General features: G+C 36.9%; 1 protein-coding gene across 3 annotated transcripts in view; it reads right to left on the bottom strand.

The window, feature by feature from the left end:
- Positions 1–26211, bottom strand: part of LOC150096629 (protein phosphatase 1 regulatory subunit 16A-like) — a 245116-nt gene that overhangs the window by 8314 nt on the left and 210591 nt on the right. For all 3 annotated transcript variants that reach the window (XM_090407864.1, XM_090407866.1, XM_090407865.1), the window contains one exon: positions 23455–23563. In XM_090407864.1, the coding sequence (XP_090263990.1) occupies positions 23455–23563 (109 nt within the window). The remainder of the gene's footprint in view (positions 1–23454; positions 23564–26211) is intronic.

The following is a 26211-nucleotide window of genomic DNA, read 5'->3' as shown; positions in this document are numbered from 1 at the left end:
GACTCATTGTGGGAGGACACTCTACTCTCCAACTCTATCTCCGACATGTAATCCACCAACTACACAGAACCGCTACTACCATCATCTACACACAATGCCATCTACTGCCCACCACTACTAGTATTTTTTGTCTGTAAACTGTGTGTGTGTGTTCTCAAGGCAAATTTGCCTGTATGTGGGATTAAAAACTAGTTTTCTAAGAATAAAAAACCCTGCTACCTCAGTATGAGATTGGCTAACTCTCCTTCAATTGGAGAAAAAAAAAAAAAAAAAACGCATATAAAGATTCCTCTCATCACAATGAGAACAAACTTAGGCCTTCCAACTGAAGGGCACAATGTACTATCGTTTTTCCTACTGCGCTACGGAGAAAACAGGCTTAGAAAAAATTCCTATAGTAGGCAACTAGAATCAAACTCATAATGCTCCCTTTCTTCAGGCAGTCTGGTGCTGAGGAATGCAAACACTACTTCTACTGAGCTGCATGGGCTCCTATATGAATGATTCAAATTGAGTATTAACTAATAGGATAATACTGGGATTCATATATTAGTTATCAAAAAAGTACTATTATTTTCCAGTAAATGAAAAACAGACAATTTTCACAATTCATACAAAACAAATTCCCAATGTTTATTATTTTGCAAATAATTTGCCAATAAAATTTTTCAAGTGCTATTCCCCCCCCCCCCTTCCTATACTGGGGACAACTGAAATTATCCAATTAATATTAAATTTTATGGCTATTTTGCCTATTTTTGTTTAGGAGTACCAATTTTATCATGTCATTAGATTTTTACTCAATTTTTGGAGCATTACTGATGATTTAAAGAAATAGATATATGAAGAATATAAGGAAGGAATAATTTTGGACATACCTTTGTAGGATGTTCCTGGTTGTCATCTTATTGAGTGACATCCAGTGTATGGTGATATTACTGAAGTATGACTGAAAGGAATGGGGGGGGATTGGAAATGTGGAGATATAGATGTGTGTGGGGGAATTGTAAGGCATACGGCATGTGAAATTTAAAAACTGGGTTTTAAGGGTGGGCAGTGAATTTTTTGGGAACAGGTGAAAGATAGAAATTTTTTTGAGGAAAGGAGAAGGATAGATGAAAAAAGATTAGGGGTGAGAGTAACAAGGTGTGAGCCATTTTGTGTCATCTTCGGAGCTCACGAGAAAAGTGGAGGCTATGTCATGTCAGCTTGATGTTTTTGTGTTGGGTGTATCTGTGTTGTTTCCTATTGGACAGAGTCATGACTCAATTTTAATGTTTTGGAACTTCCAACCCGCTGAGATTATATAAAGGCGGTAGAATTTATTGAGTCTTTGTAACATTTTATGACTACTGTTTCCGATATTCTAAGCATTGTTTCATTTTCTTGTATGTCTACTATTACGGCTTTGTCAATTTGCTGAGTATGCTTCTATTCAAGAGCGTGGATTGCTAATTCTGTTTTTCCTATATTTTGTATTCTGTTTTTCTTTTGGTTATTACATTTCTTATTGCTTTGATGTTCTGGAATTGTTATGTTCCACTGATTGTGGAACCTGTGTAGGTGATGTCACAGTTTTGTTGGCAAGGAAATTTTTTTATACCACATTGTGGTGATCTAGTATTTCTTTGTATGTCTGAGATTTTGTAGGTTTAAGAAGTGATTCCAATTTTTGGTTCATGGTGAACACCAATTTATAGTCAGTGTGTTTAAAAATGTATTTGTAAGCTTTGTATGTGTTCTGGATGTATGGCAGTTTAATGATTTTTTTTTGTGTCATTTTTGTGTCACTTGATGTTAGCCTTAAGTGACACAAAAATCTCTTACAATGATCAATGTTGATTAAACAAGCAAAAAGCATTCAGTCTCATTTTCATGCCTTCCTCTTTCATTTAGCTCATAAAACTTATTTTTTATTGTATTTAGTTGGAACTAAACAATGGTAACATTAATCATATAACACTGCAGCCTTTCTTCAGAGCACAAATCACAACTGTGGTAGAGCATAGCATTCAATTAGATTCTTGTAGAATCTAATTGAATGCTGTGTTGGCCAGGGGGTGGAGAACCCATGGCTGTCCTCTCTATCTGTTTGTAAAATTTTCCTTGCAACCAATTCAAATTGTAACTGAAAAGGAAATGACAATGTATACTAAATATTAATTAAAAACTTTAATCAATACCATCCTATATTTTGGCAATGTTACATTGCCACCTTTAGGGATCACAAGAGAATGATATGTGCACACAGGCACTAACACTAAGCAAATGAGGCTGAAGAAAGGCAACTGAAGTCGGTTGTAGAGTCCTAAAGGTGCCCCCTAGCGGGCTAAATTGGGTTGTCTTGGCTGTTGGGCTGATGTTCTTAGAATGCAAGCTTCCTAAATTTGGGGCAGTCTCATGCACCCAAATTTGTTGAAGTTTCGGAAGTTTTTCAGGGCTGGGGCTGATTCCAGGAATAATCTTTCGTACTTGCTACGTAATAAAGTGGTCTTCTTCCAGTGGTGGTTGTCCAATACATGGTCAGCAAGTACTGAGTTGCTGTATTGGTGAAACCAGATGTAGTCCTTGTGTTCGGGATATCCTGATATTGACTGTTCTGCCTGTTTGGCCATAGTAGGACAGTTTGCAACTGAAAGGGACCTTGTATACTCCAGGTAGGTCTAGGGGAAGGGAGCTGGTCTGTGGTGGAGCAGATAAGAGATGCCAATTTCTTATGTGGTTTGTAACAAGTTGTGAGGTCATATTTTCTTAGGATTTTTGTTGGTTTTTCGGACATACCCTGGATATAAGGAATGGTGATAGATTTAGAGTAATTCTGTTATGAAGGAGGAGGGGGGGGGGAATTGTGGTTAATTGGTTTTAATATTTTTTGTGGGTTGTAGTCATTGGTTAAGAAGGTGCTAAGGATATGGTTAAGTTCAGTAGTTAGGGCATTTTTATCTGAACTGATTAATTCTGTCCTGTTATATAGGGTTTTTATAAACCCATATTGTTGGGAGGGGGTGGTGTGACTGCTGGTGAATGTATCTACCTGTATGTGTAGGTTTTCTTTAACAGATCAATCAGGCTGGAATGTAATCAGAGTATCTAGGAAAGGGAGACTGTTGTTGTTTTCCTTTTCCAAGATAAACTGGATCCTGTGGTGTTGACTGTTTAAATGTGTGGAGAAGTTATGGAGTGTATCCAGATCATGTGGCCAAATAGCAAACACATCATCCATATAGTGTAGCCAAACAGTGGGTTTATGTGGGGAAGAGCTTAAGGCTTTTTCTTTAAAGGTCTCCATAAAGAAGTTGGCCAGGGGTGGAGAACCCATGGCTGTCCTCTCTATCTGTTCGTAAAATTTTCCTTGCTAAACGAAACAGCCTAATTTCATGGTGAACTGAAATTAGGTTGAAATATTAAGAGGAAATTTGGCTTGGATGAGATCAAAGGTATCTTTGATTGAGATATTGGTGAATAAGGTGGAGACATCAAAACTGACCATTATGTTGGAGTGAGAGGTTATCTATACTGGCTTTAAAGTGGGCTAAGTTTTTTTATGTGTGAAGGTGTGTTGCCAGAATATTGTGTGAGCACTTTGGCTAAATGTTTGGCTAATTTGTATGTGGAGGAATCAATGCCATCCACAATGGGATGTAATGGCACATTCTGTTTATGGATTTTTATATATATGGGGGGGGGGGAGTCTTGAGTTAAAAGGTTTTAGTCTGTTAGTCACTTCCATAGGCCAAAAGGTAACCTTCTTAAGGAGCTTATGGAGGTTCTGATTTGGGACTTGGTGGGATCATATTCTATAGGGAGGTAGGTAGATTGATCTAAAAATAAAGAGGTAAGCTTACCTGTGTAGTCTGTTTGGTTTAGAACGACAATGGTATTTCCCTTATCTGCTTTAGTAATTATTATTTTACTGTTTTTTTTTCACTTCTTGCAGTGCTTTGAATTCTTCTTTTGATAGGTTGCTTTTTGGTGGTGGCAATATATAGTTGGGAAGGTTGAGGATACCATGGTCTACCTGTATCATTATTTCTTCAGAAGGGATCTTTTTCTGTGCTACGGCAAAGTTATGGTCATGTGTGAGTGCATTGATTGCTTCAGGGTAAGGGATGAAAGGTTTATTACCATGCTGAGTAGTAGTTGGTTTAAAAGTCGAGTTCTTTTTTAAACTTTCAAATTTTTTAATGTGCCGACATTTTATTCTATTAAATTCTTTTTCTGCTGAAGCATTTGAGACGTTGGAAAGGATCATCCAAAGGTCAACATTCAGCGTGGTGGCAAGCTCTTCCTCGAGTGCACGAATAGCCTCGTTGGTGTCGGCCAAGAGAACGCATGAGGCGGCTGCTATAGAAGAGTGAAGCTACTGTGACTGTATATGTAGAGAGTCTTCAGTGACGTAAATTGGTGTTTTAGAAAGGCGAACTGATTTAGTTGCCTTGAAATTTTCAGCTTTAATTATTGCCGTATTGGTGGGTCTTGCATGCAATGGAATCTCTGTAGATGATAGTAACCTTGTAGATAAACTTATATATTGGTTACACATAGCTTTTAATTTTTCAGGAAATGACAGCATATACTAGAATATTAATTAAAAACTTTAATCGATATCTTCCTATATTTCGGCAATGTTACTTGAATTCTAAGAACATCAGCCCAACGGCCAAGACAACCATAATTTAACCGGCTAGGGGGCACCTTTAGGACTCTAGGAACGACTTCAGTTGCCTTTCTTCAGCCTCATTTGCTTAGTGTTAGTGCCTGTGTGCACATATCATTCTTTTGTGATTCCTGAAGATGGCAATGTAACATTGCCTAAATATAGGAAGGTACTGCTTAAAGTTTTTAATTAATATTCTAGTATAGAATGTCATTCCCTGAAAAATTAAAAGCTATGTATAGCCAACATATAAGTTGGCTATACATAACTGAAAATGAAGTAATATCCTTACCAAGAAGATCTCTAGAAGCCAGATAAAAAAGAAGTTAATTTATTCTAAGACTACATTTAGACTAACTTCTCTAAATTAACTTCATTTTTAACAAGGCCCTTAGAAAGTGCCTTCTGCTTTTACAGTTACAATTTGAACTGTTTCTACAACAATCTAACTGATGCTGTATGGTTTATGACTGAAATTTGTCAAACCTTTAAGTCCAGTAAAAATTTCACATGGTACTCTCTGCTGACATTAAATGGGTTGAAATTTCTACTAGTTTCATGTACACTGTAGAAGCACACTTCATCAGAAGAGTATTAACACCACAATGACTGAGTTAAGCAACAAGTAATTAAATGAAACAGTAACACAGATTAGTTGATAAACAATTAGCACATTTACGTCAGGGCGAACAGGACTCTTGCCTTCACACTAACCATATGGCAGGGCAAATGAAAACACTGTGCCTTGTGCCAATTTTGTCTCTGTGTATCTCTGAACATGTCACATATCACGACACATCTTTGATTGTAACCAAATCTGAGTGGAGGAGGGGGGAGGGAAACTAATGTGTTCATCGTGGGATATATTAGAAAACAATAATTAAGGAGAATACTCTATTTGATTGGTATGTATAAATTACTAATAGGTGTAATTATGAGAACCATCATTAATGAGCTATATGAAAATGGGAAATATAAGGGAGAGAAAAAAACAGGTGTGAACAGAATTACTTTCATTACTGGAAATAAGTTATTATTATTATGAAAAACCTCCAGGGAGTCAGAGACTCATCGAGGGAGGCCACATACTACACACACACCAGCTATCATACTTATTCTTGAATTCATTCAAACTGCTTGCACTCACAACATCCAATGGCAATCCATTCCAATCACACACCATTCTCTGAGAGAAAATTCTAGCCCCCCCCCCCCTTCTTAGCGACCTTCATTCTCAGCTTCCAAGGATGCCCTCTCATCCTTTCCCCACCCTCCATATATTGAAAACCTGTATGACCCTTTCAGAAGTTTGTAAGTCTCAATCATATCTTCCCCTCTTTCTCTTTGCTAGTGTCTGCAGTCTACAAATTCTCAATCTGTCTTCATAATCAGTATTCCACAATCCTGATATCATTTTTAACACTCTCCTTTACACTCTCTCTCTCTCTCTCTCCAATATATCAGAATCACAATAGAAACCAGGAGACCAGACCTGCACACAATAGTCTAAGTGAGGTCTTTTCAAGGCCTTGTAAAGAAGCAAAATAACATCTTTATCTTTACATGTGAAAGTTTGTTTCAGTATTGCAATTATCTTTTGAGTTGTATTATAAATTATTATTAGTTAATTATTAATAATTAACTTTTATGATAATATACCGGCTCTACACTGCTGAAAACAATTAGGGGATATTTTAGTTTCTGTCAGATAATTATAAATTTCTGCAAATAATTATAACTATGGGGTGTATACATAGTTATATATACTTGACTATAAGAAGAAATCAGAAACCTAGCCCCAGAGACCAAATATGGAACTTTCTCAAGTCACTCCAGATCGCTGATTAGCAAAATAGTAGTCTCACACAGGATGATGGAATTTGACTACCACCTAAAAATTCTGATCATGACATAAAATGAAACATGGACTTTGATAAAAAAAAAAAAAAAAAAGACCGACAAGTTGAGGACTATACAGAAAAAAAAAAAAAATTGAAAAATCATTGCTTAGTATCACACTTCAAGACAAAAAAAAATAAAGGAATAAAAAAGTAAAATATTTGGTTTAGAGCTCAAACCAAAGTGAGAGAATTTGGTAGTAATTAGTAAGCATGATGCAAAAAACAATGAAAATGGAGAAGACTGATATCTGAATGTATCTCAGAGATGGAAAGAGCAAAAGGAAGCCCAAAAAGAAGAAGAAAGATAAGATTAAGGATATAGCTGGATTTGCAATGATGGCAAACCTTTTTATCCAGGTGTGTCAAACTTTTTTTTTTTAAATATTGACGTTGTTGATGTGCCACTTGCATACATGCATTGTAAATGTAACTACATAATCATAGATGGTGACTTATACATATCATACAATTAATTTAATAAACTGAAATTACAAACTTACATTACATTTAATGACTTTTCTGTTGCTGACTACTGGTAGAAAGTTCTTTCAATGAACAAACCTACCTTCGCCTTAACTGAGAGTGATCTTACATGATTTGTCGCAGTTTTTTCATCAGAATACCAATATTTATCAACATCCAAGGTGTGTCACCTGAAACCCTCAAGTGTGTCAGTGCTGACAGGCGCGTCACAGGTTCACCATCACTGTTATAGAGGATGCATATCCCCACAGTAATGAGCAAGTGGTAGGAACACAAAGTCCACATCCTGATTTATTTATGAGGAGGTCATCATCATCATCATCATCATCATCAAATTCCTGCCATGTACCCTCAAGGGGTGTACAGGATATGACAGTACTACATGAAAAAATTACATCATTACTAACTTCCTATCAACAATTTTCCTCCAAATCAGTCTGTTACTTGTCAAGACTCCAACATTATCAGATCTTATATTTCTATCGTCTAAGGCACTTTGTACCGTATCAATCCACCTATATCTTGGTCTTCCTCTGGGTCGTTTTCCTGCCAACCTGGCAGAGAACACTTGTTTTGCTAATCTTTCCTCTCCCATTCTATTTAAGTGACCATACCATCTGAGATTAGCTCTGCTAACGCATTCCTGGATGCTGATAATGTCAAGTTCTTTCCTAATATCCTCATTTTTAATATGATATTGCCATTGATGCCATCTGTTCACACCTCTAATCTTTCTCAGGACTCTCATATCTGCGGTTTCTAGTCTTTGGTCAAGTGTTTTACTTCTGACCCAGCTCTCAGATCCATAAGTTAAAATTGGTTTGAACACAGTCTAATAGTTTGTATACAGCTAATTTAGTGTTCCAACTAATTTCTTTCTTATTCCATATGAATTTATTCAATTGACTTCCCACCATACCAGCTTTGCTGATTCTGTTGTCTATTTCTATATTTAGTTTACCATCTTCAGTAAAAATTGTGCCTAAGTAGCTGAAATGTTTTACTTGTTCCACAGGTTCTCCATTCACAACACAGTTGACATTTTCAATGATTCTGCCTATTTTCATTGTCTTTGTCTTTTTATTGCTGACCTTCATACCATATCTATTACAACAGCTATTCAATTTAGTCAGAGAATCTTGCAGACTTGTAGCGGATTTATTTAGAAGTATAACATCATCCGCATAAAGCAAAGAGCTGACATTAACATCTCCAATTTTGATATCAGGTTTAATACCACATTCCTTCATAATGTGATCCATATAGATAATGAATAACAGAGGGGATAATGTACATCCTTGTCTCACACCAGATTTAACATTAAACCATCTTCCTGTACTTCCTTCAATTCTAACTGCTGACTCACAACTCAAATAAAGACTAAGTATTGCTTGATATAATGCCCCATTGACACCATATAACTGCAGCGTATTGAATAGCTTCTCTCTTGGCACCTTGTCATATGCCTTTTCCAAATCGACAAAACTTAAATACAGATCTTTGTTATATTCCCATGCTTTCTCGACTATTTGTCGTAAAGTGAAGATCTGATCCTGACAGCCTCTATTTGGCCTGAATCCAGCTTGTTCTTCACCAAGCTTTTCTTCCACAATTCTTCTCAACCGTTTCTCAAGTATACTTGCATAGATCTTGCCAGGAACACTCAGTAGGGAAATACCTCTGTAATTCTCACATTCAGTTTTATTTCCCTTTTTATATATGGGTACTATGAGAGCTCTACTCCAATCATCGGGAATTCGTCCCTCTGTCCAGGCTTTCTGAACTATGCAGTGCAGCCACTGTAAGACTCTTATACCACCATACTTCAGCATTTCTGGTCGAATATCATCTACTCCTGCTGCCTTTCCACATTTCAAGCCTTTGATGGCTTTTTCTACTTCAAGTATGGATATGTATTCCTGACTGCATGCCTGGTCAGTGTTTTTTATCACTGTGCTGTCATCACTGCTTGTTTCATTTAGCAGTTTTTCAAAGTAATTACTCCATACTTCAAGGATATCTTTTTCTCCTGTTTTCATTTCACCTTTATCATCTCTAATTCCTTTTACAGCACTCTTTCCTCCATTCCTAAGCTTCTTCAACAACCTCCAGAATATTTTGTCACCTTCTTGATATTTATTTTCTATATTCTTGCCAAAGTCCTCCCATGACTTTTGTTTAGCTAGTTTTACACACTGTTTAGCTTTCTTACATTTGTCTCTGTATTCTGTAAGAGTAAAAGCTGACTTATTTGCCAGGAACTTTTGATATGCTTTCTTCTTTTCCTTCACTGCCTCTTTAACTTCCTGTGTCCACCAGGGAGTTCTGATTTTTTTATCTTTGCACACAACCTCACCACATGCCTCTCTGGCAGAATCAATCAATGTTTCCTTCAGAGTTTGCCACTGAATCTCCAAGGTTTGATTCCTGTTCTCAAACTCTTTCATTTTCTTTTCAATAATATTTCTGTATTTTAGTCTACAGTTTACATCTGAGAGCTGCTCAACTTTTATTCGCTTTAAAACTTTCTTACATGTTATTCTTTTCAATATGAAATTCAATTTTATCCTGCTCAAGACTAAATAGTGATCACTTCCAATTTCAAATCCTCTGTACACTCTGGTGTCCTGCACCAGGGAGAAAACATCACTATCAACAATAACATAGTCAATGAGACTTTTCTTATTCCTAGCCTCTTCTCTCCATGTGAATTTGTGCACATTTTTATGTTGGAACATGGTGTTAGTAATAACCAGTCCATGTCCTGAGCAGAAATCCAACAGATATTTGCCATTATTATTAGCTTTGCTCTTTTCTCCAAATTTTCCCAAAATATTTTTGTATGTCTCACAATCATTTCCTACTCTACTATTTAGATCCCCAACAAGGACCAACTTTTCCTTTTTCATTGTGTCAGTTGCTTTTTCTAAAGCCTCAAAAAATTCCTCCACTTCTACCTTAGTAGAACCTTCTGTGGGACCATAGGCACAAATAAGTCTCATTGTCCAGTTCCCCATTCTCATATTTGCCCACATTACTCTACTTGAGACTGACTGCCATTCAAGAAGATTAGCCTCGTATTTTGTGTTGAATACTATGGCTACTCCTTCTTTTCCTTGATTGTTATTGCCTGAATATAACATTTTGTATTTATTGCTCAGAAAGATCTCACCAGTTTTGGTCTTTTTTGTTTCAGTCACCCCTATTATGTCGATCTGGTACTTATCTAATTCCTCAGCTAGCTCCATTTCTTTGCCATTCAGGCTTCTTACATTGATAGTACCGATCTTTAACTCTGGTGATGTTGAGTTGGGGTTTGTTTTCAGATTTGTTCCAGTAGCTGACTTTTCGCTGTTCGCCCTGGTTCCCTGGCGAAAACAACGGGGGCCTTGTTTAACCGGGCGACGCCCCAGCCGGCATGAAATTTTGTCATGTTGTACCATCATTTTTTATTTTGGTTTAACCAATAAGAATACAATTTGGTCGGCTAAATCCCAAATTGCCAGCCCATCCTCGTTCGTTCAGTATCAAAGTAGATACCCAACAGGGTGCACCACGAGAAGGTGAGGATTGGACATTAGGTCAGAAGCCCTGGTCGGTTCTCCGCATTCCTTTAAAGGCTATGTGGAGGTCTCCTCTCAGTTATACAGCTTTGACCCTTAAGCACCCCCTATAAGGAGGTCTACTCCTGTTATTCTAAAATTTGGCATTGAGTTGTGACTTCAGATTCAGAAAAGACTCAATTGTTAATATTCTTTCTTATTATCAGGAATTTTAAGCCAAGTGGTCTGTTCTGGTCTCATGATCTTCTAATTCTTCTTTTTCCATTTACATTAGTGTCCAAAACCTAAGGACAAAAACTATTTGTGAAGATTACAACTACGAATTCAAACAAATCAGCTTGTGGCAATTTGTATAACTGATGATTTTGAGTAGAAAGTGGTGCACATTCAAATTTTTAAATCGTGCACAAAGGGGACACGTGGTAGCACTCAACAGAATAAAAGGCAAAATGCTGAACTAACCAAATTGTGTTTGAAGAAAGCTCTCATGAAGGAATGCAGTTGCAAACTTCGATGTCTTGTAATGTCTCAAAGACATCATGTAGATGATTTCACACAGGGAAGAATTATTGGAAAGGTTAAAGAAGGCTGCAGAATTATGGATATTGCCAGAGTTTGGCATCTCATATAGTGCTGTATCCAGGCTCTGGGCATGTTTCAAATCAATGGAATGTGTTCCAGACATTTGCTAAGAGACTGCCCTCGTTCTACTACAGAGCACGAAGACAGATTTCTGGTTATAAGAGCAAAATGTAATTGACACACCATGGTAGATCAGCTACATTCATGCACAGGTACGTGGATATCTCAACAAACTGTGGCAAGGTGTCTGTGAAAAGTAGGCCTACATGCTCAAAAGCCTGTGTCCCTTTATCCACAGCTCATCGCAGACCACACTTTCAGTGGTTTTGTATCCATAAACATTGGCCAAGACATCAATGGGCTAATGTACTCTTTACAATATTATTAAATCACTTAAGGAATTGAACAACATAGATACGAATATAAATTAAATTACACTTTAATAAATATTTCCGATATTTCAGCAACGTCACGTTGCCATCTTCAAAAGGAACTTATAAAAAAAGGCACGTGCACGTAGGCACTACAACACAGTAACTGAGAATGAAGAGATAAAGATATTGTTCTAAAAGTCCTGATGGTGCCCTCTAGCGGGCTAAGTAGGTGTTCTTGGCCGTTGGGCTGAAGGTCTGCTGATGTAAGCCTCCCAAATTTGGGGCAGTCGCATACATCCAAATTTGTTGAGGTTTGGAGAGTTTCTTAGGGCTGAGGCTGATTCCATAAATAGTCTTTTGAATTTGTATTTGCTACAGTGTATTACTGTAGCTTTCTTCCACCGTATTCTGTGGCGTGTATCCAGAGCATGATCTGCAAGACCAGAATGGCTGTACTTGTGAAAACGGATGTAGTCCTTATGTTCAGAAATTCTGATATTTGCTGTCCTGCCTGTTTGGCCAAAGTAAGACAGTTGACACCTGCAAGGGACCTGGTATACACTAGTAGGTCTTTAGTGGAGCGGATAAGGGACGCCAATTTTTTTTTTTTTTTTTAAGATTTTGGTAAATTTTTCCGAGGTGCCTCGGATGTAGGGAATGGTGATGGATTTAGAGTAATCCTTGTTGTGAAGGGGGGGGGGGCTGTGGTTTGTAGGTTTTAATATTTTTTGGATTTTTTTTGGGGGGTAGCCATTGGCTGAGAAAGTGTTGAGGATGTGATTTAGTTCAGTGTTTAGGGCCATGTTAGAACAGATTAGTTTAGCCCTGTTGTATAGTGTTTTCACCACTCCATATTGTTGTGAAGGTGGGGGGGATTGTTGCTGAATGTATCTGCCTGTATGGGTGGGTTTTCTATAAACTGAGAAAACCAAGGTTCCATCAGGCTAGTGGGTGACTAGTGTGTCTAGGAAAGGGAGGCTGTTGTTTTCCTCTTTTTCCAGGGTGAACTTGATTCTGGGGTGTTGGTTGTTTAAGTGTGTTAAGAAGGAGAGGAGTGTTTCAGAGCCATGTGGTCAAATAGTGAACACATCATCAACGTAGCAAAGCCATATGGTTGGTTTTTGTGGGGCAGAGGCTAAGGCTTTTTCTTCAAAGGTCTCCATAAAGAAATTGGCCAAAGGTGGGGAGAGTGGTGAACCCATGGCTGTCCCCCCTATTTGTTTGTAGAATTTTCCCTGCCAAACAGCCTGAGTTCATTGTGAACTGAAATAGGGCTGAGATATCAGAAGAAAATTTAGCTTGGATTAGCTCTAAAGTTTCCTCGAGTGGAAATTTGTGAATAAGGAGGAGACATCAAAGCTGACCATTATGTCAGTATGTTGGAGTGTAAGGTTTTCTATGCTGGCTTTGAAGTGAGCTGAGTTTTTTTATGTGTGATGGTGTGTTGCCAGTATAGCGTGTGAGCTCTTTGGCCAAATGTTTAGCTAATTTGTATGTGGGGGAATCAATGCCATCCACTATGGGACGTAATGGCACATTTTGTTTATGTGTTTTTGGGAGTCTGTAAATACGGGGGGGGGGGGTGTAGAGTTAAACGGCTTTAATCTGTTGGTAACTTCTACAGGCCAAGAAGTGACTTTCTTAAGGAGCCTATGAAGTTTTCTAATTTGTGAGTTGGTGGGATTGTATTCGATAGGGAGGTAAGTAGCCCGATCTAATAGAAGAGCATTAAGCTTACCTGTGTAGTCCTTTTGGTTAAGTACTACAGTTGCATTTCCCTTATCCACTTTGGTGATAACTAATTCTTTATTATTCCTCATTTCCTGCAGAGCCTTATATTCCTTGTTGGATATGTTGGTTTTTGGTGGTCTTGCTTTGGAGAGAGGACACAAGCTACATCCAGTCTTACACTGTTGGTGATTTGATGTGGAAGGTGGCGGATTCCGCGTTCCACCTGGATCATAATATCCTCACTAGGTATTTTTCTGGGAGCAATGGCGAAGTTTTGGCCCCGTGAAAACGCGTTGAGTGCTTCAGGCTTCAGGGTAACTGAAGAAAGGTTGATTACGGTGTTGGTAGGAAGTTTTGGATTGAAGGTAGAGTTCTTTTTTAATTTTTCAAATTTTTTCAAATTCTTTGTCTGCCACGGTACACGAGACGTTATGTAGAATTGACCAAATCTCATGATTTAATGTGCACGAAAGCTCTTCTTCTCGGATAGCTTCGAAAGGCATGAATAGCTTCGTTAATGTTCGCTAAGAGGAACTGCGTGGCGGTGATTTGTTCGCTGGGTTCTAACACTGTTTCTTATATCATTATAAGGCCTTGATAAGACCTCATTTGGACTATTGTGTGCATGTCTAGTCTCCTGGTTTCTGTGGTGACTCTGATACAGTGGAGAGAGTGCAAATATGATATCAGGATTTTGGAATACAGATTATGAAGACAGATTGAGAATTTGTAGGCTGCAGATGCTAGCAAACAGGAGAAAGAGGGGCAATGCAATTGAGACTTACAAAGTTCTGAAAGGTATATACAAAATTTCAGCAGATAAAATTTTTCATTTTATGGAGGGTGGGGAAAGGACGTGAGGGCATCCATGGAAGTTGAGAATGAATGCTGTCAAGAAGAGAGTTAGGGCTAGATTTTTCTCTCATACAGTAGTGTGTGTGATTGGAATGAATTGTCTTTGGATGTTGTGTATGCAAGTTGCATGAATGAATTCAAGAACAGGTATGACAGCTGGTGCAAATAGTATGGCCTCCATTGATGAGTTACTGACTCCCTGGAGGTCTCTCTTAATAATAATTATTATATTTTAATCATCAAGAATCCGCTGCCAACATTACCATTTCAATTTTGTATCATCCAAAAACACCCTGTAGATAGCTCCCCCTCCCTCTCCACGTCCATGTTTTCAAGATAAAGGATCAAAAGAACAGGCCTAAATTATTCTGTTTTTTTCACTACTCATTCTCCTCATATATGATATCACCTCATATATGGTCCTCCAATATTTATTATTCAACTTTTAGTATTCCAACATCAAAATTATATCATAACCCCCTCCCCCACTCCATCAAATGACTCAACAAAATCCAAATTATCAAAAATTTATGAAATAAAGTCTGGATACCCTGTGATTTATTCTTTTCCCTTATAATTCACCCTTCACCACAGAGATCTTTTAAATAGCTTATGAGAAAGAAACTTTAGAGAGCCAGAGGGGATGGTCCCTTGTGTTATAAACACAGGGCGACCATCTGATGCGGGATGATATAATAGCCCTGTTTTGTCGGTACTGCAGATGTCAACAGCTAAATTTTTGAATTACGATTACACAGTTTTTCTAACACTCCATGCGTTGGAGGTTACTGGCTTGCCCAATTAAACAGTATTGTGTCCAAAATAAATTAAGCAAATTCTTGTTATATTCTCATTTTGTTTTTCCAGACTCATTCAAATAAAATGGCTGCGCTGATTAACCAGATTGTACTGTATATAAAATAAATCAACATCACAAACTGTTACCTGAAGATGTTTTAGGAAGTGTAATATAATTGTTATATATGTTACTATTTCTGTCTGAAGGAGGACTTTCAATAAATGACTAAAAAACTGGGTTTTTGTTTGGTTGTTGATATACAAAGATATAAAATAAACCAACTAGTTTCACCACAATCTACATGTGGCTTCTTCAGAGTGAAAAAAATATAAATGTATGGCTAAGAAATTTAAAATATAAGTGAAGCTTGCAGGAACCATTCTGGTATAAATGACAGAAACATGTGAAGACAGTGGAAGGTGATACAAGTTATCCACCTTCAAGTATTCTTTGGAGATGATCAGCTGAAAGCAGACAACCTCGTGCAAACTTCCAATGTCCTAATTTCTATGCCATTGTTTTACTTTACGCAATAACAGCAACATGTCTGTCTTTTCTCTCTCTCTCTCTCTCTCTGTCATCAGTTTCTTCCTGCTTCTCTTTGATCACATGACACTTGACAAATCAGATTTTTCATTTAGGTAAACAAGAAAGTTCAAAACAAAGTCACTGACTATCACATAGCACATCATCTTCACAAAATTTATCTCTAAAGAAATAAAAAAACTGAACTCAATGACAGAATATCTATGAAAAGTTTACAGCTCTGATATTTTCCATAATGCAATCATGTTTCTTTATCATCTATTTATCACACTTAAACACCAAGATGCATCAAATGCACAAGTCATTACAAATTTTAACATGTTCATCAGTGGCGGCCAGTGAAACTTTAAGTGGTGGTGCTGCATATACAAAATAAGAAAAATAATTCATTTTTTCCTAATCAGTAACCAATTTATTAATAAGTAAATTTACATACGAGGTGGTATCAAAAAATTTCAAGACTAGGTTTGTAACACGCCAACAGATGGCAGCACGCAGAGTCACAGGGAGCACCTACCTTCATAAGTCAGTGTGCCAAAAGACATTGTCCTGTGTACATCGGGAGCTGTGCAACTGATGCTATTCTGACCACCTGCTTTACCGCATATGCAATTTCATCATGGACAGCAAGTTAGAACAAAGAGCAAACGTGAAATTTGAGGATCATTACCGGTGATGAAACTTGGGTATACGGGTATGACCCTGAGACAAAGCAACAGTCTTCACAGTGGAAGAGCCCATCATCTCCACGACCGAAAAACGCGAGGCAGGTCTGCAGCTCAACCAAGTGCATGCTCATCATCTTTTTTTGACATTTGTGGCATTGTGCATCGAGAATTCGTCCTCACGGGCCAGATGTCAATAGTGAGTTCTACTACCAGGTTTTAAGGCGTCTGAGGGAGGACATTCGGCAAAAGCGACCAGATCTGTGGCGCACGAAAAACTGGATGCTCCATGACGACAATGCACCCTGTCACCGAGCTCTCCTCACATGTGAGTTTCTCGCCAGAAACAACATGATCTTACTTCCGCACCCACCCTACTCGCTAGATTTGGCTCCTGCAGACTTCGCCCTCTTCCCAAAGATGAAGATCCATCTCAAAAGTCACCGTTTTGACACCATCGCGGAGATCCAGTGTGAATCACAGAAGGTGCTTGACATGCTTCAAAAAGAAGACTTCCAGGACACATTCCAGAAGTGGCAAGAATGCTGGGAGCGCTGTATTGATATGCAAGGGGACTGTTTTGAAGGCGATAGTGTGTAAATGTAGATAAATAAAGTAATTTCTGGTAAACAGAGCTAGTCTCGAAACTTTTTGATACCACCTCGTATTACAAAAATTGCTTTATTAAAAATATTTCACCCTCACCATGAACACATACCAATAATAAAAGTTTTGTACACAGAAATAACGCATGCAAGCATAGAATTTATCTGTAGCGACACTGCTCAATGAGCAGTGTCAGTTTCATCATTCCAACACTGCATTATATCGCAGTGCATTTGTTTCATGTAACAATAATTGAGAAAATATAATTCTTTTCATATTTTCAACAGTGACACTCGTCATAATTCAGCCTTGTATCTATAATAAATAATAATTATATGTTATTTTAATAGAATAAAATAAGATTTACCAAAAATATTTCACCCTCACCATGAACAAACATCATTAATAAAAGTTTTGTATCTCAGAGAAATAACGTACACAATTTATCTGTAGCGACACTGCTCAATGAGCAATGTTGGATTTCACTTGTTACATGCAGTGACAAGTGCAACCGAATATCGACAAGTCTAGATGAAACTGACCGAACGTGATAATTCCGACACTGCGTTAGATAGTAGTGCATTTGTTTCATAATCTAAAGCATTAATCAAACAATTCCAATTATTAACTATTCAATCAATGTCGAAATATAAGCTGTAACATAAGCATAACCTTTAACATGTTGTATTGCATTTATATAATGTTGCAAGTATTGTTATTATTTATAAACACAAACAAAATTTAATTTTTTCATTTTTTTTCCTTGTGGGTGCTGCAATGTCGCAATGCTTATGTATGAGCTGCCACTGATGTTCATATTAGGACATTCTTGCAAACACATCTAAATACATTAGATTATTCTACAATGATCCAACATTAAAGAAGAAAAAAATAATTGACTTTTTTATTTTTAAATTTTTTGATAATTTTCATAAGAGTAACAATAAGCTATTTTCAATCTTTTCATATGAATTATTCTTAACGGATTTCAGATCTTGGACTAATTTCTCAAACAATGATGAACTGTCATTAGGATTTACACTCCTTTCTTACTTTTGATGACTTATTTTTGTAAATTTTACAGTCATCATTAAATTCAACAGAACATACAGCTAGCTAGAGGCTATACTCTCTAAACGTTTTTTTGATTTCAAACCATGTCTAGAGCTTGTTTAATATCAAGAACATCCCTCTTTAAGACTTCTAAGTGCTGATCTTAATCCATTTCTGAATAGAAGAAATAAAACTCTTTCTACAATGTTGTATCTTCCTCATCAATAGACTTAAAATTATATATTAAAGCAATAAGTATGTGATTAAACTAAGATATGGTCTCTTTAGGATTTATACAAGACTAAATTTTCTGTAGGATGAAACCTTACTCCAATTTTTCAGATGTATCTAGATTCCAATTTTCCGGTATGAGTTATAATTTATAAAGTTTCATATCTGATAGCCTTCTGAGCTTGATTCAATTTTGAGTAAAAATCTGTGCCTATTCTTAAAGTTTGGACTAGACAACAATGAATATTTGCTCATCTGTCCATTTACCTAATGCTCTTACCCACTCAGCAAAGCCTAAACTTCCACATTTTCTTTCACATTTCTGGAAAAATTCTAAATGGTAAGTCAGAGGACTGCTGCAATACTTAGCAAGCCACTGACCAGCAGAGATAAAAGAGTGGTGATTCTATTGTATAAAAAATCTAATCAGACCACATTTAGATTATTATTACACTTTCCATGGAGTCAACAAACTCACATGGGGGTTCATTCAACTGACAACATATTTATCATATAGAATCTTAAAATCCTTAACACTCCTTGCATTAGCAACATATTCTGGAAATGCATTCCATTAACTGACAAAAAAATCTACTCTTTACACCCCTCATCATCACACTTTTACATAACTTCCAGGAATAACCTCTGGTTCTTCCCCCTTCTGTTTTTTTTATAATCCCCTCTGGATTAATCTGATAAAATCCTCTCACTAACTTAAATGCCTCTATCATATCACCCCAAACTCTGCAATCCACATTTCTTCAACCTCTCTCCATAGTCAGCATTCCAAAGTCATGACATTGTCTTAGTCACTCGCCTCTGGACCCTCTCCAATGTCTCCACATCACAATGAAATCCAAGTGACCAGATCTGAGCACAATAGTCCAAGTGTGGTCCGATCAGTGCCTTATACAGTGGCACAACCACTACCTTATCCTTACATGTTAGAGTACTTCTTATCATAGCAGCACTACAATGTGCAGCCTTTGCAACACTAGCAATATGCCCTCTAAACTTCAGTCTACTGTCAACCATCACTACCAAATCTCTAATCTCATCCACTTCCTGCAGTATGGCACCATCGATATAGTACACAGCTTTATATTTCTGCACTCCAAAATGCAACACCTTGCACTTATTGATATTAAAACTACAACCCACTCATTTGTTCAAGTAAAAATCTATTCAAATCTTCCTGAAGGGAATTAACATCAGCAGTGCTACTTATAATTCTCCCCAACTTTGAATCATCAGCAAATAACTGAAGATCTCCAGTCAGTCCACGTGATATAACATTTACAAACAAGTTCAACAGCAGGGGCCCAAGAACAGAACATTGGCGCATGCCACTAGTTACCCTCCTTTTTTGAAACACTGCTCCATCATACGCAACCTGCTGGTATCATTCAGAGAGCCAATATCTGATCCATCTAGCCAACATATACTATCTATTCCCGTCCTCTGAAGCTTGTACACCAACTTAACATGTAATCTATCAGACGCTTTTGCAAAGACTAAGAATATCACTGTATATAATTCTCCCTTATCTAACGCACCTGCTTGTCACCTTATCATAAAATGCAAGTAAATTACTAAAACAGGACCTACCATTTACAAATCGATGCTGATCATCATAAAGAATGTTATATCCATCAATCCAATTCTGTATTCTATCCCTTACCAATCTCTCCAACACCTTGACCACAACTGCAGCTATACAGACTGACCTATAGTTAGAGACTTCCGTCTTAGAACCATGCTTGTGGAGTGGTACTATTTTGCCTTCTTTCCACTCCTTAGGAACCCTACCCACTGCAAGACTTTCATTAAATAACCAGTTAAGGGCATAGCCAACTTGATGCACATTCCTTAAGAATACATGGTGATATGTGATCCATTCCCACAGCTTTATTCACATCTAACCCAACCAACATCAGAAACACCTCTGTTTTTTTTTACTTCCAATTCTCCTAATACTTGCCTCTCTTCTATATATTGCACTGGATCATTTACACCAGTATGATATAAGCTGATAAAGCGCTCGTTCAATAATTCCACTATATCCTTTGCAGCTGTTAGTCTGCTGCCATGACTATCCACCAATGTTCACCTGCAATAATTATTCTTCCTTTTGCTTATCATGTAGCAGAAAAATTCCCTTGAGTTAACACTGGCCTGACCAGCCAATCTCCTCTCATACTGCACCTTTTCTTTCTTTACCTTGCTCGTCACCTTTCTAGCATGCACTTTATACTCTTCATGGATCTGATTACCACCAATTGTCTTGTAACTCCTCCATAACATTTTCTTTTCCAGCACAGCTTGCTTGATTTCACTGTTCACCCATTTCACTCCAACTCTATTTACTCGCTTAACCCTTGGTATGCAGTCATACACTGCTTTTGTCAGATACTGCCTTGTGAGTTTCCATGCTTGTCAACATCTTTTCTGCTCAGCTCATCTACCCAACATACTGATGCTAAGTGAATACAGAGCTTCCTATAATCACCTGCTTTATACTTCCACGTGTCCATTTTTGGCAGTGACCTTTCCTTGTTTCATCACTTCCCAAACAAGTACCTCATGATCAATCTCACCAGCCGGCAGAAGTGAACACTTCATTAATAACTACATCATGTGAAGTTATCACCAAATCCAAAACATTAAAGTCTCTAGTTGCTTCAATCACATGCTGCTTAACATACTTATCTCTCAGAAATTCCACAAACTCGCTCTCCTTGTTCCCACACATTATCTCCTCCTTCCAGTCTATATTCCTGTAATTAAAGTCTCCCATCAGGATCACCTTCTTTTTACATGCCCAACTAATTTGCCTAAACATTTCACAACCAGTATTCTGTATTTCCTGGCCTATAACAGCATCCTATCAGAAACACTAACCTGCTTATTTCAATTTCACACCACACAGATTCAAAATCTGTGCATGCACTACCAACTTCCACACTTTGCAGACACAATTCCTCTGCAATCATTTACAGCACTCCCCCCCCTCCTCTTTTCATGTTTCTATCCTTTGGGAAAATTATATATATATATATCCTTCTAATTCTATTCCCAACATTACATCCTCCTCAGACAACAAAGTTTTCATCATCATCAAATTCCTGCCTCAAGGGGTGTACAGGATATGATAGTACTACATGAAAAAAATTACATCATTACTAACTTCCTATCTACAATTTTCCTCCAAATCAGTCTGTTACTTGTCAAGATTCCAACATCATCAGATCTTATATTTCTATCGTCTAAGGCACTTTGTACCATATCAATCCACCTATATCTTGGTCTTCCTCTGGGTCGTTTTGCTGCCAACCTGGCAGAGAACACTTGTTTTGCTAATCTTTCTTCACCCATTCTGTTTAAGTGACCAAACCACCTGAGATTAGCTCTGCTAACGCATTCCTGGATGCTGACAATGTCAAATTCTTTCTTAATATCCTCATTTTTAATACGATATTGCCATTGATGCCATCTGTTCACACCTATAATCTTTCTCAGGACTGCAGCCTCTAGTCTTTGGTCAAGTGTTTTACTTCTGACCCAGCTCTCAGATCCATATGTTAAAACTGGTTTGAACACTGTCTTGTATACAGCTAATTTAGTGTTCCGACTAATTTCTCTTTTATTCCATATGAATTTATTCAATTGACTTCCCACCATACCAGCTTTGCTGATTCTGTTGTCTATTTCTATATTTAATTTACCATCTTCAGTAAAAATCGTGCCTAAGTAGCTGAATGTTTTACTTATTCCACAGGTTGTCCATTCACAACACAGTTGACATTTTCAATGATTCTGCCTATTTTCATTGTCTTTGTCTTTTTATTGCCGACCTTCATACCATATCTATTACAACAGTTATTCAATTTAGTCAGAGAATCTTGCAGACTTGTAGCGGATTTATTTAGAAGTATAACATCGTCTGCATAAAGCAAAGAGCTAACATTAACATCTCCAATTTTGATATCACGTTTAATACCACTTTCCTTCATTATGTGATCTATATAGATAATGAATAACAGAGGGGATAATGTACATCCTTGTCTCACACCAGATTTAACATTAAACCATCTTCCTGTACTTCTTTCAATTCTAACTGCTGACTTACAACTCAAATAAAGACTATGCATTGCATGATATAATGCCCCATTGACACCATATAACTGTAGCATATTGAATAGCTTCTCTCTTGGTACCTTGTCATATGCCTTTTCCAAATCGACAAAACTTAAATACAGATCTCTGTTATATTCCCATGCTTTCTCGACTATTTGTCGTAAAGTGAAGATCTGATCCTGACAGCCTCTATTTGGCCTGAATCCAGCTTGTTCTTCACCCAGCTTTTCTTCCACAATTCTTCTCAACCGTTTCTCAAGTATGCTTGCATAGATCTTGCCAGAACACTCGGTAGGGAAATACCTCTGTAATTCTCACATTCAGTTTTATTTCCCTTTTTATACATGGGTACTATGAGAGCGCTACTCCAATCATCGGAAATTCATCCCTCTGTCCAGGCTTTCTGAACTATGCAGTGCAGCCACTGTAAGACTTTTATACCACCATACTTCAGCATTTCTGGTCGAATATCATCTACTCCTGCTGCCTTTCCACATTTTAAGCCTTTGATGGCTTTTTCTACTTCAAGTATTGATATGTATTCCTGACTGCATGCCTGGTCAGTGTTTTTTACCACTGTGCTGTTATCACTGCTTGTTCAATTTAGAAGTTTTTCAAAGTAATTACTCCATACTTCAAGGATATCTTTTTCTCCCTGTATCATCTCTAACTCCTTTTACAGCACTCTTTCCTCCATTCCTAAGCTTCTTCAACCACCTCCAGAATATTTTGTCACCTTCTTGATATTTATTTTCTATATTCTTGCAAAAGTCCTCCCATGACTTTTGTTTAGCTAGTTTTACAGAGTGTTTAGCTTTCTTACATTTGTCTCTGTATTCTCTAAGAGCACAAGCTGACTTATTTGCCAGGAACTTTTGATATGCTTTCTTCTTTTTCTTCACTGCCTCTTTAACTTCCAGTGTCCACCATGGAGTTCTAATTTTTCTATCCTTGCAGACAAAGTCTCACCACATGCCTCTCTAGCTGAATCAATCAAGGCTTTCTTCAAGGCTTGCCACTGAATCTCCAAGGTTTGATTCCTGTTCTCAAACTCTTTCATTTTTTCTTCAATAATCTTTGTTAAGTTTAAGGATGGTATGATAGACTGTGTTGTTTAAGATGGGCCATCTGTTATAAATCGTGCGACTCCATTGAGGTTCTGAATAATAATAATAATAATATGGGGCTAAAAAGTAGGAAAAAGAATGAAAGAAATACATTTAATAAATTATGCTGCAATAAATCATTGCATGATATAGTGAAATACTTACGTCATCATGCGAAAATCCCTGTTTTTCTTGTCTGAACCTTGCTTCTTCAAGAGCTTCTCTTCGAGATATCTGAGACTTCTCCCTAATACTTGTTCTTCTTACAGAATGGCTAATATACAAATAATTAAAAAATAAGGTATTCCTTAACTCTCAAATATAAATTATATATACATACATTGTGTGTGTGTGTGTGTGTGTGTGTGTGTGTGTGTGTGTGTGTGTGTGTGTAAAATCATCCATGGAATCCACTGCTTCATCACAGATTGTGTAATGCCCATTTCAGGCTCTATATATAGTAAGAACTAAACAATAGATCATTGTATGAAAGTCAGCACAAGATGTGCCAGTGCAATTATCACAGAAACTAAAGTCTATGGGAATATTCACATAGTCTCCAGTGCAGAATGATCAAGCAATGAGAAAACATATCGGAGAAACCTTGTTAATGCAAAAGACCAATAGAAAACTACAAGCATCTTGCTATCTAAGAGATTAAAACAGGTCAAATGACAAGTGACCTGCAAAGGAGTATGTCAGAATGTTCATGAATATCCCATCCATGAACACTCTGACATACAGGATGCAGCATGCTTCCTCATAATATCTCCAGTACTATTAGCTTTAAAATAAGCAATTAAGGACAGTGTCGGCACAGAGACACTGACTCTTGACACATAAGAAATGAAAAGGACCACTTATGATGAATTGAAATTTCAGCTGTTCTATGATAATAGCAATAGAGCAGGCTGTTGGTGTTTGTGGTGTGAGAAGTATGTTCTTGGTACATATCAAATACCTTGATACTGATGGAGCAATTTCTGAGTACCAACCATATGAACAATAGTGTATTTCTTGAACATCTATTCAAGTAAAATACACATTATTTTAATTAATTATTAAAATAAATAAACCAGCTAATGGCTTTTATTCCCTCATAGGAATAGGCAAGGCCTTTTTTGACCCTATCTAGCTTTTGGAGACTGAGTGTATATATAAAGTATAATTTTATATATACACATTTATATATAAAATTATTATATTATATATTAGAAAATATATATAACATATTTTGTAATGTATGTTGTGTGAAATACTGAGAGTGTGAAAGTGTCAATTATTGGCCATAAATACTTTATAAGAAAATTAAAAGAGACCTCAGACATGCTGTGTACTATCTCTACACACCGTAACAAAAACCAAGGTTTAATCCTCCACTAAGTTTGGTCTGCATTCATAAAAATCTAACAACTGTGGATCTGGAATATGACATGCTTTATGCATAACACGACAGGAACAACTAGCATTGTTGCTTTTTTTTATAGAAGTCTTGTACCTCTGATGATGTAAGTCTGATGACTTGCAAAACTTGGGTTGTCGTCTGAGCAATTCAGGTATAGGCTTTTTATGTCCTGTTCCTACTCTGCAGATGAAGTTGATCTTTCCACCTTAATCCAAGATTAAGGTGGAAAGATCTTGGGTTATATTGTTTATTTTAATAAACTGTTTATGTTTAGAAACATGTTATCTACATGCTGCAAATTAAATGATTTATTAAATCACAAAAATGTTTGTATTAATCTAGAGGCTCACAGTGAATCTTTTACAGTCTAAAGTGAAAAAGCTAGAGAAATTACACATGAAGCAAAACAACTTGGTCTGGCCAGTAGGTAGTATCTAGTAGCAGTTCCTATGTTTAGCAGGCTTCCGAAAGCTAAGTTGTTTGTTTTAAAAAACTAGTGATATCAGTTAGAAATTGTATTAGAAGATTATATTGTGTTAATTAGATTAAGTTAAATTTGTAATTAAATATAAGTATTTTGTATAGCAAGTTATATAGCATGGCAGATGGCAATGATGCAAAAAGCAGAAGAATGGAGTACAACATATAACTGTTCAAGGAATGAACCTGATGGACTTTGTGCAGTGCAATGTCTGTGAAAAGTACTTGTTACTGAAGATGAATGGACTTTGGTTCAAAAGCGAGAATGGTGAGAGAGTGTACTAAAAATGACACAAAAGCAAGTGTCAGAGGTGCAGGTTGGGGAGAGAGAGGAAAGTGATAAACATAACAGGTGTTGGATCCTACTTCTTCTCAATCTATACTTTGGATCTGATATTTAGTTATTACGATGTTCTTAACTAGTTGATAGGTTGCAAGTTGATTTCTAATTCACATATAGAGAAAATTTATATTTACTGACTGCGCCACTCTATATTTGAATTAGTTCAAGAACTGAAGAAAAACCAACTCTCAACTATTTCTCCTTTATATGTTGTTATTAATATATACTGGCTGAGTATATTTAATTTACTTAATTTACCTGCTTTAGTTCGAATATTTTATGAATGGTGCAGTAAAAGAGATTCAGGCAAAATACAACCTTGATTAACAAAAACAAACATTTAATTTTAGAATCACAAATTTTACACTTACGTTCAAATCAGTAATTAAGATATCACAAACATTTTAGCTTCTCTGATAAGATCAATCATACAGACTCAGACAAAGGTAAATCTGCTATCTCTATAATACAGTCTTCTCACAGTTCCTTAAGTTCCAAAATACAATGAAAATTACAGTAACACCTCTTCACAAACAAACATCTTTAATTTTACACTTCAGCTAATTCTCTGCAATAGTTACTGTTAGTATAGGGAAATTCTAGGATGAAACTCACACACTTCTCTGTATAGGAATATTAATGGTTGGAATAATCTTACCGATAATCTTCTTTCTTCATCAACTTACACACAAAC

Source organism: Typopeltis vanoorti, chromosome 18 (genome assembly GCF_054136105.1).
Source record: "Typopeltis vanoorti isolate ZY-2024b chromosome 18, IOZ_Tvanoo_1.0, whole genome shotgun sequence".
NCBI classification, from domain to species: Eukaryota; Metazoa; Arthropoda; class Arachnida; order Uropygi; family Thelyphonidae; genus Typopeltis; species Typopeltis vanoorti.
This window is presented reverse-complemented; position numbering and strand designations above follow the sequence as displayed.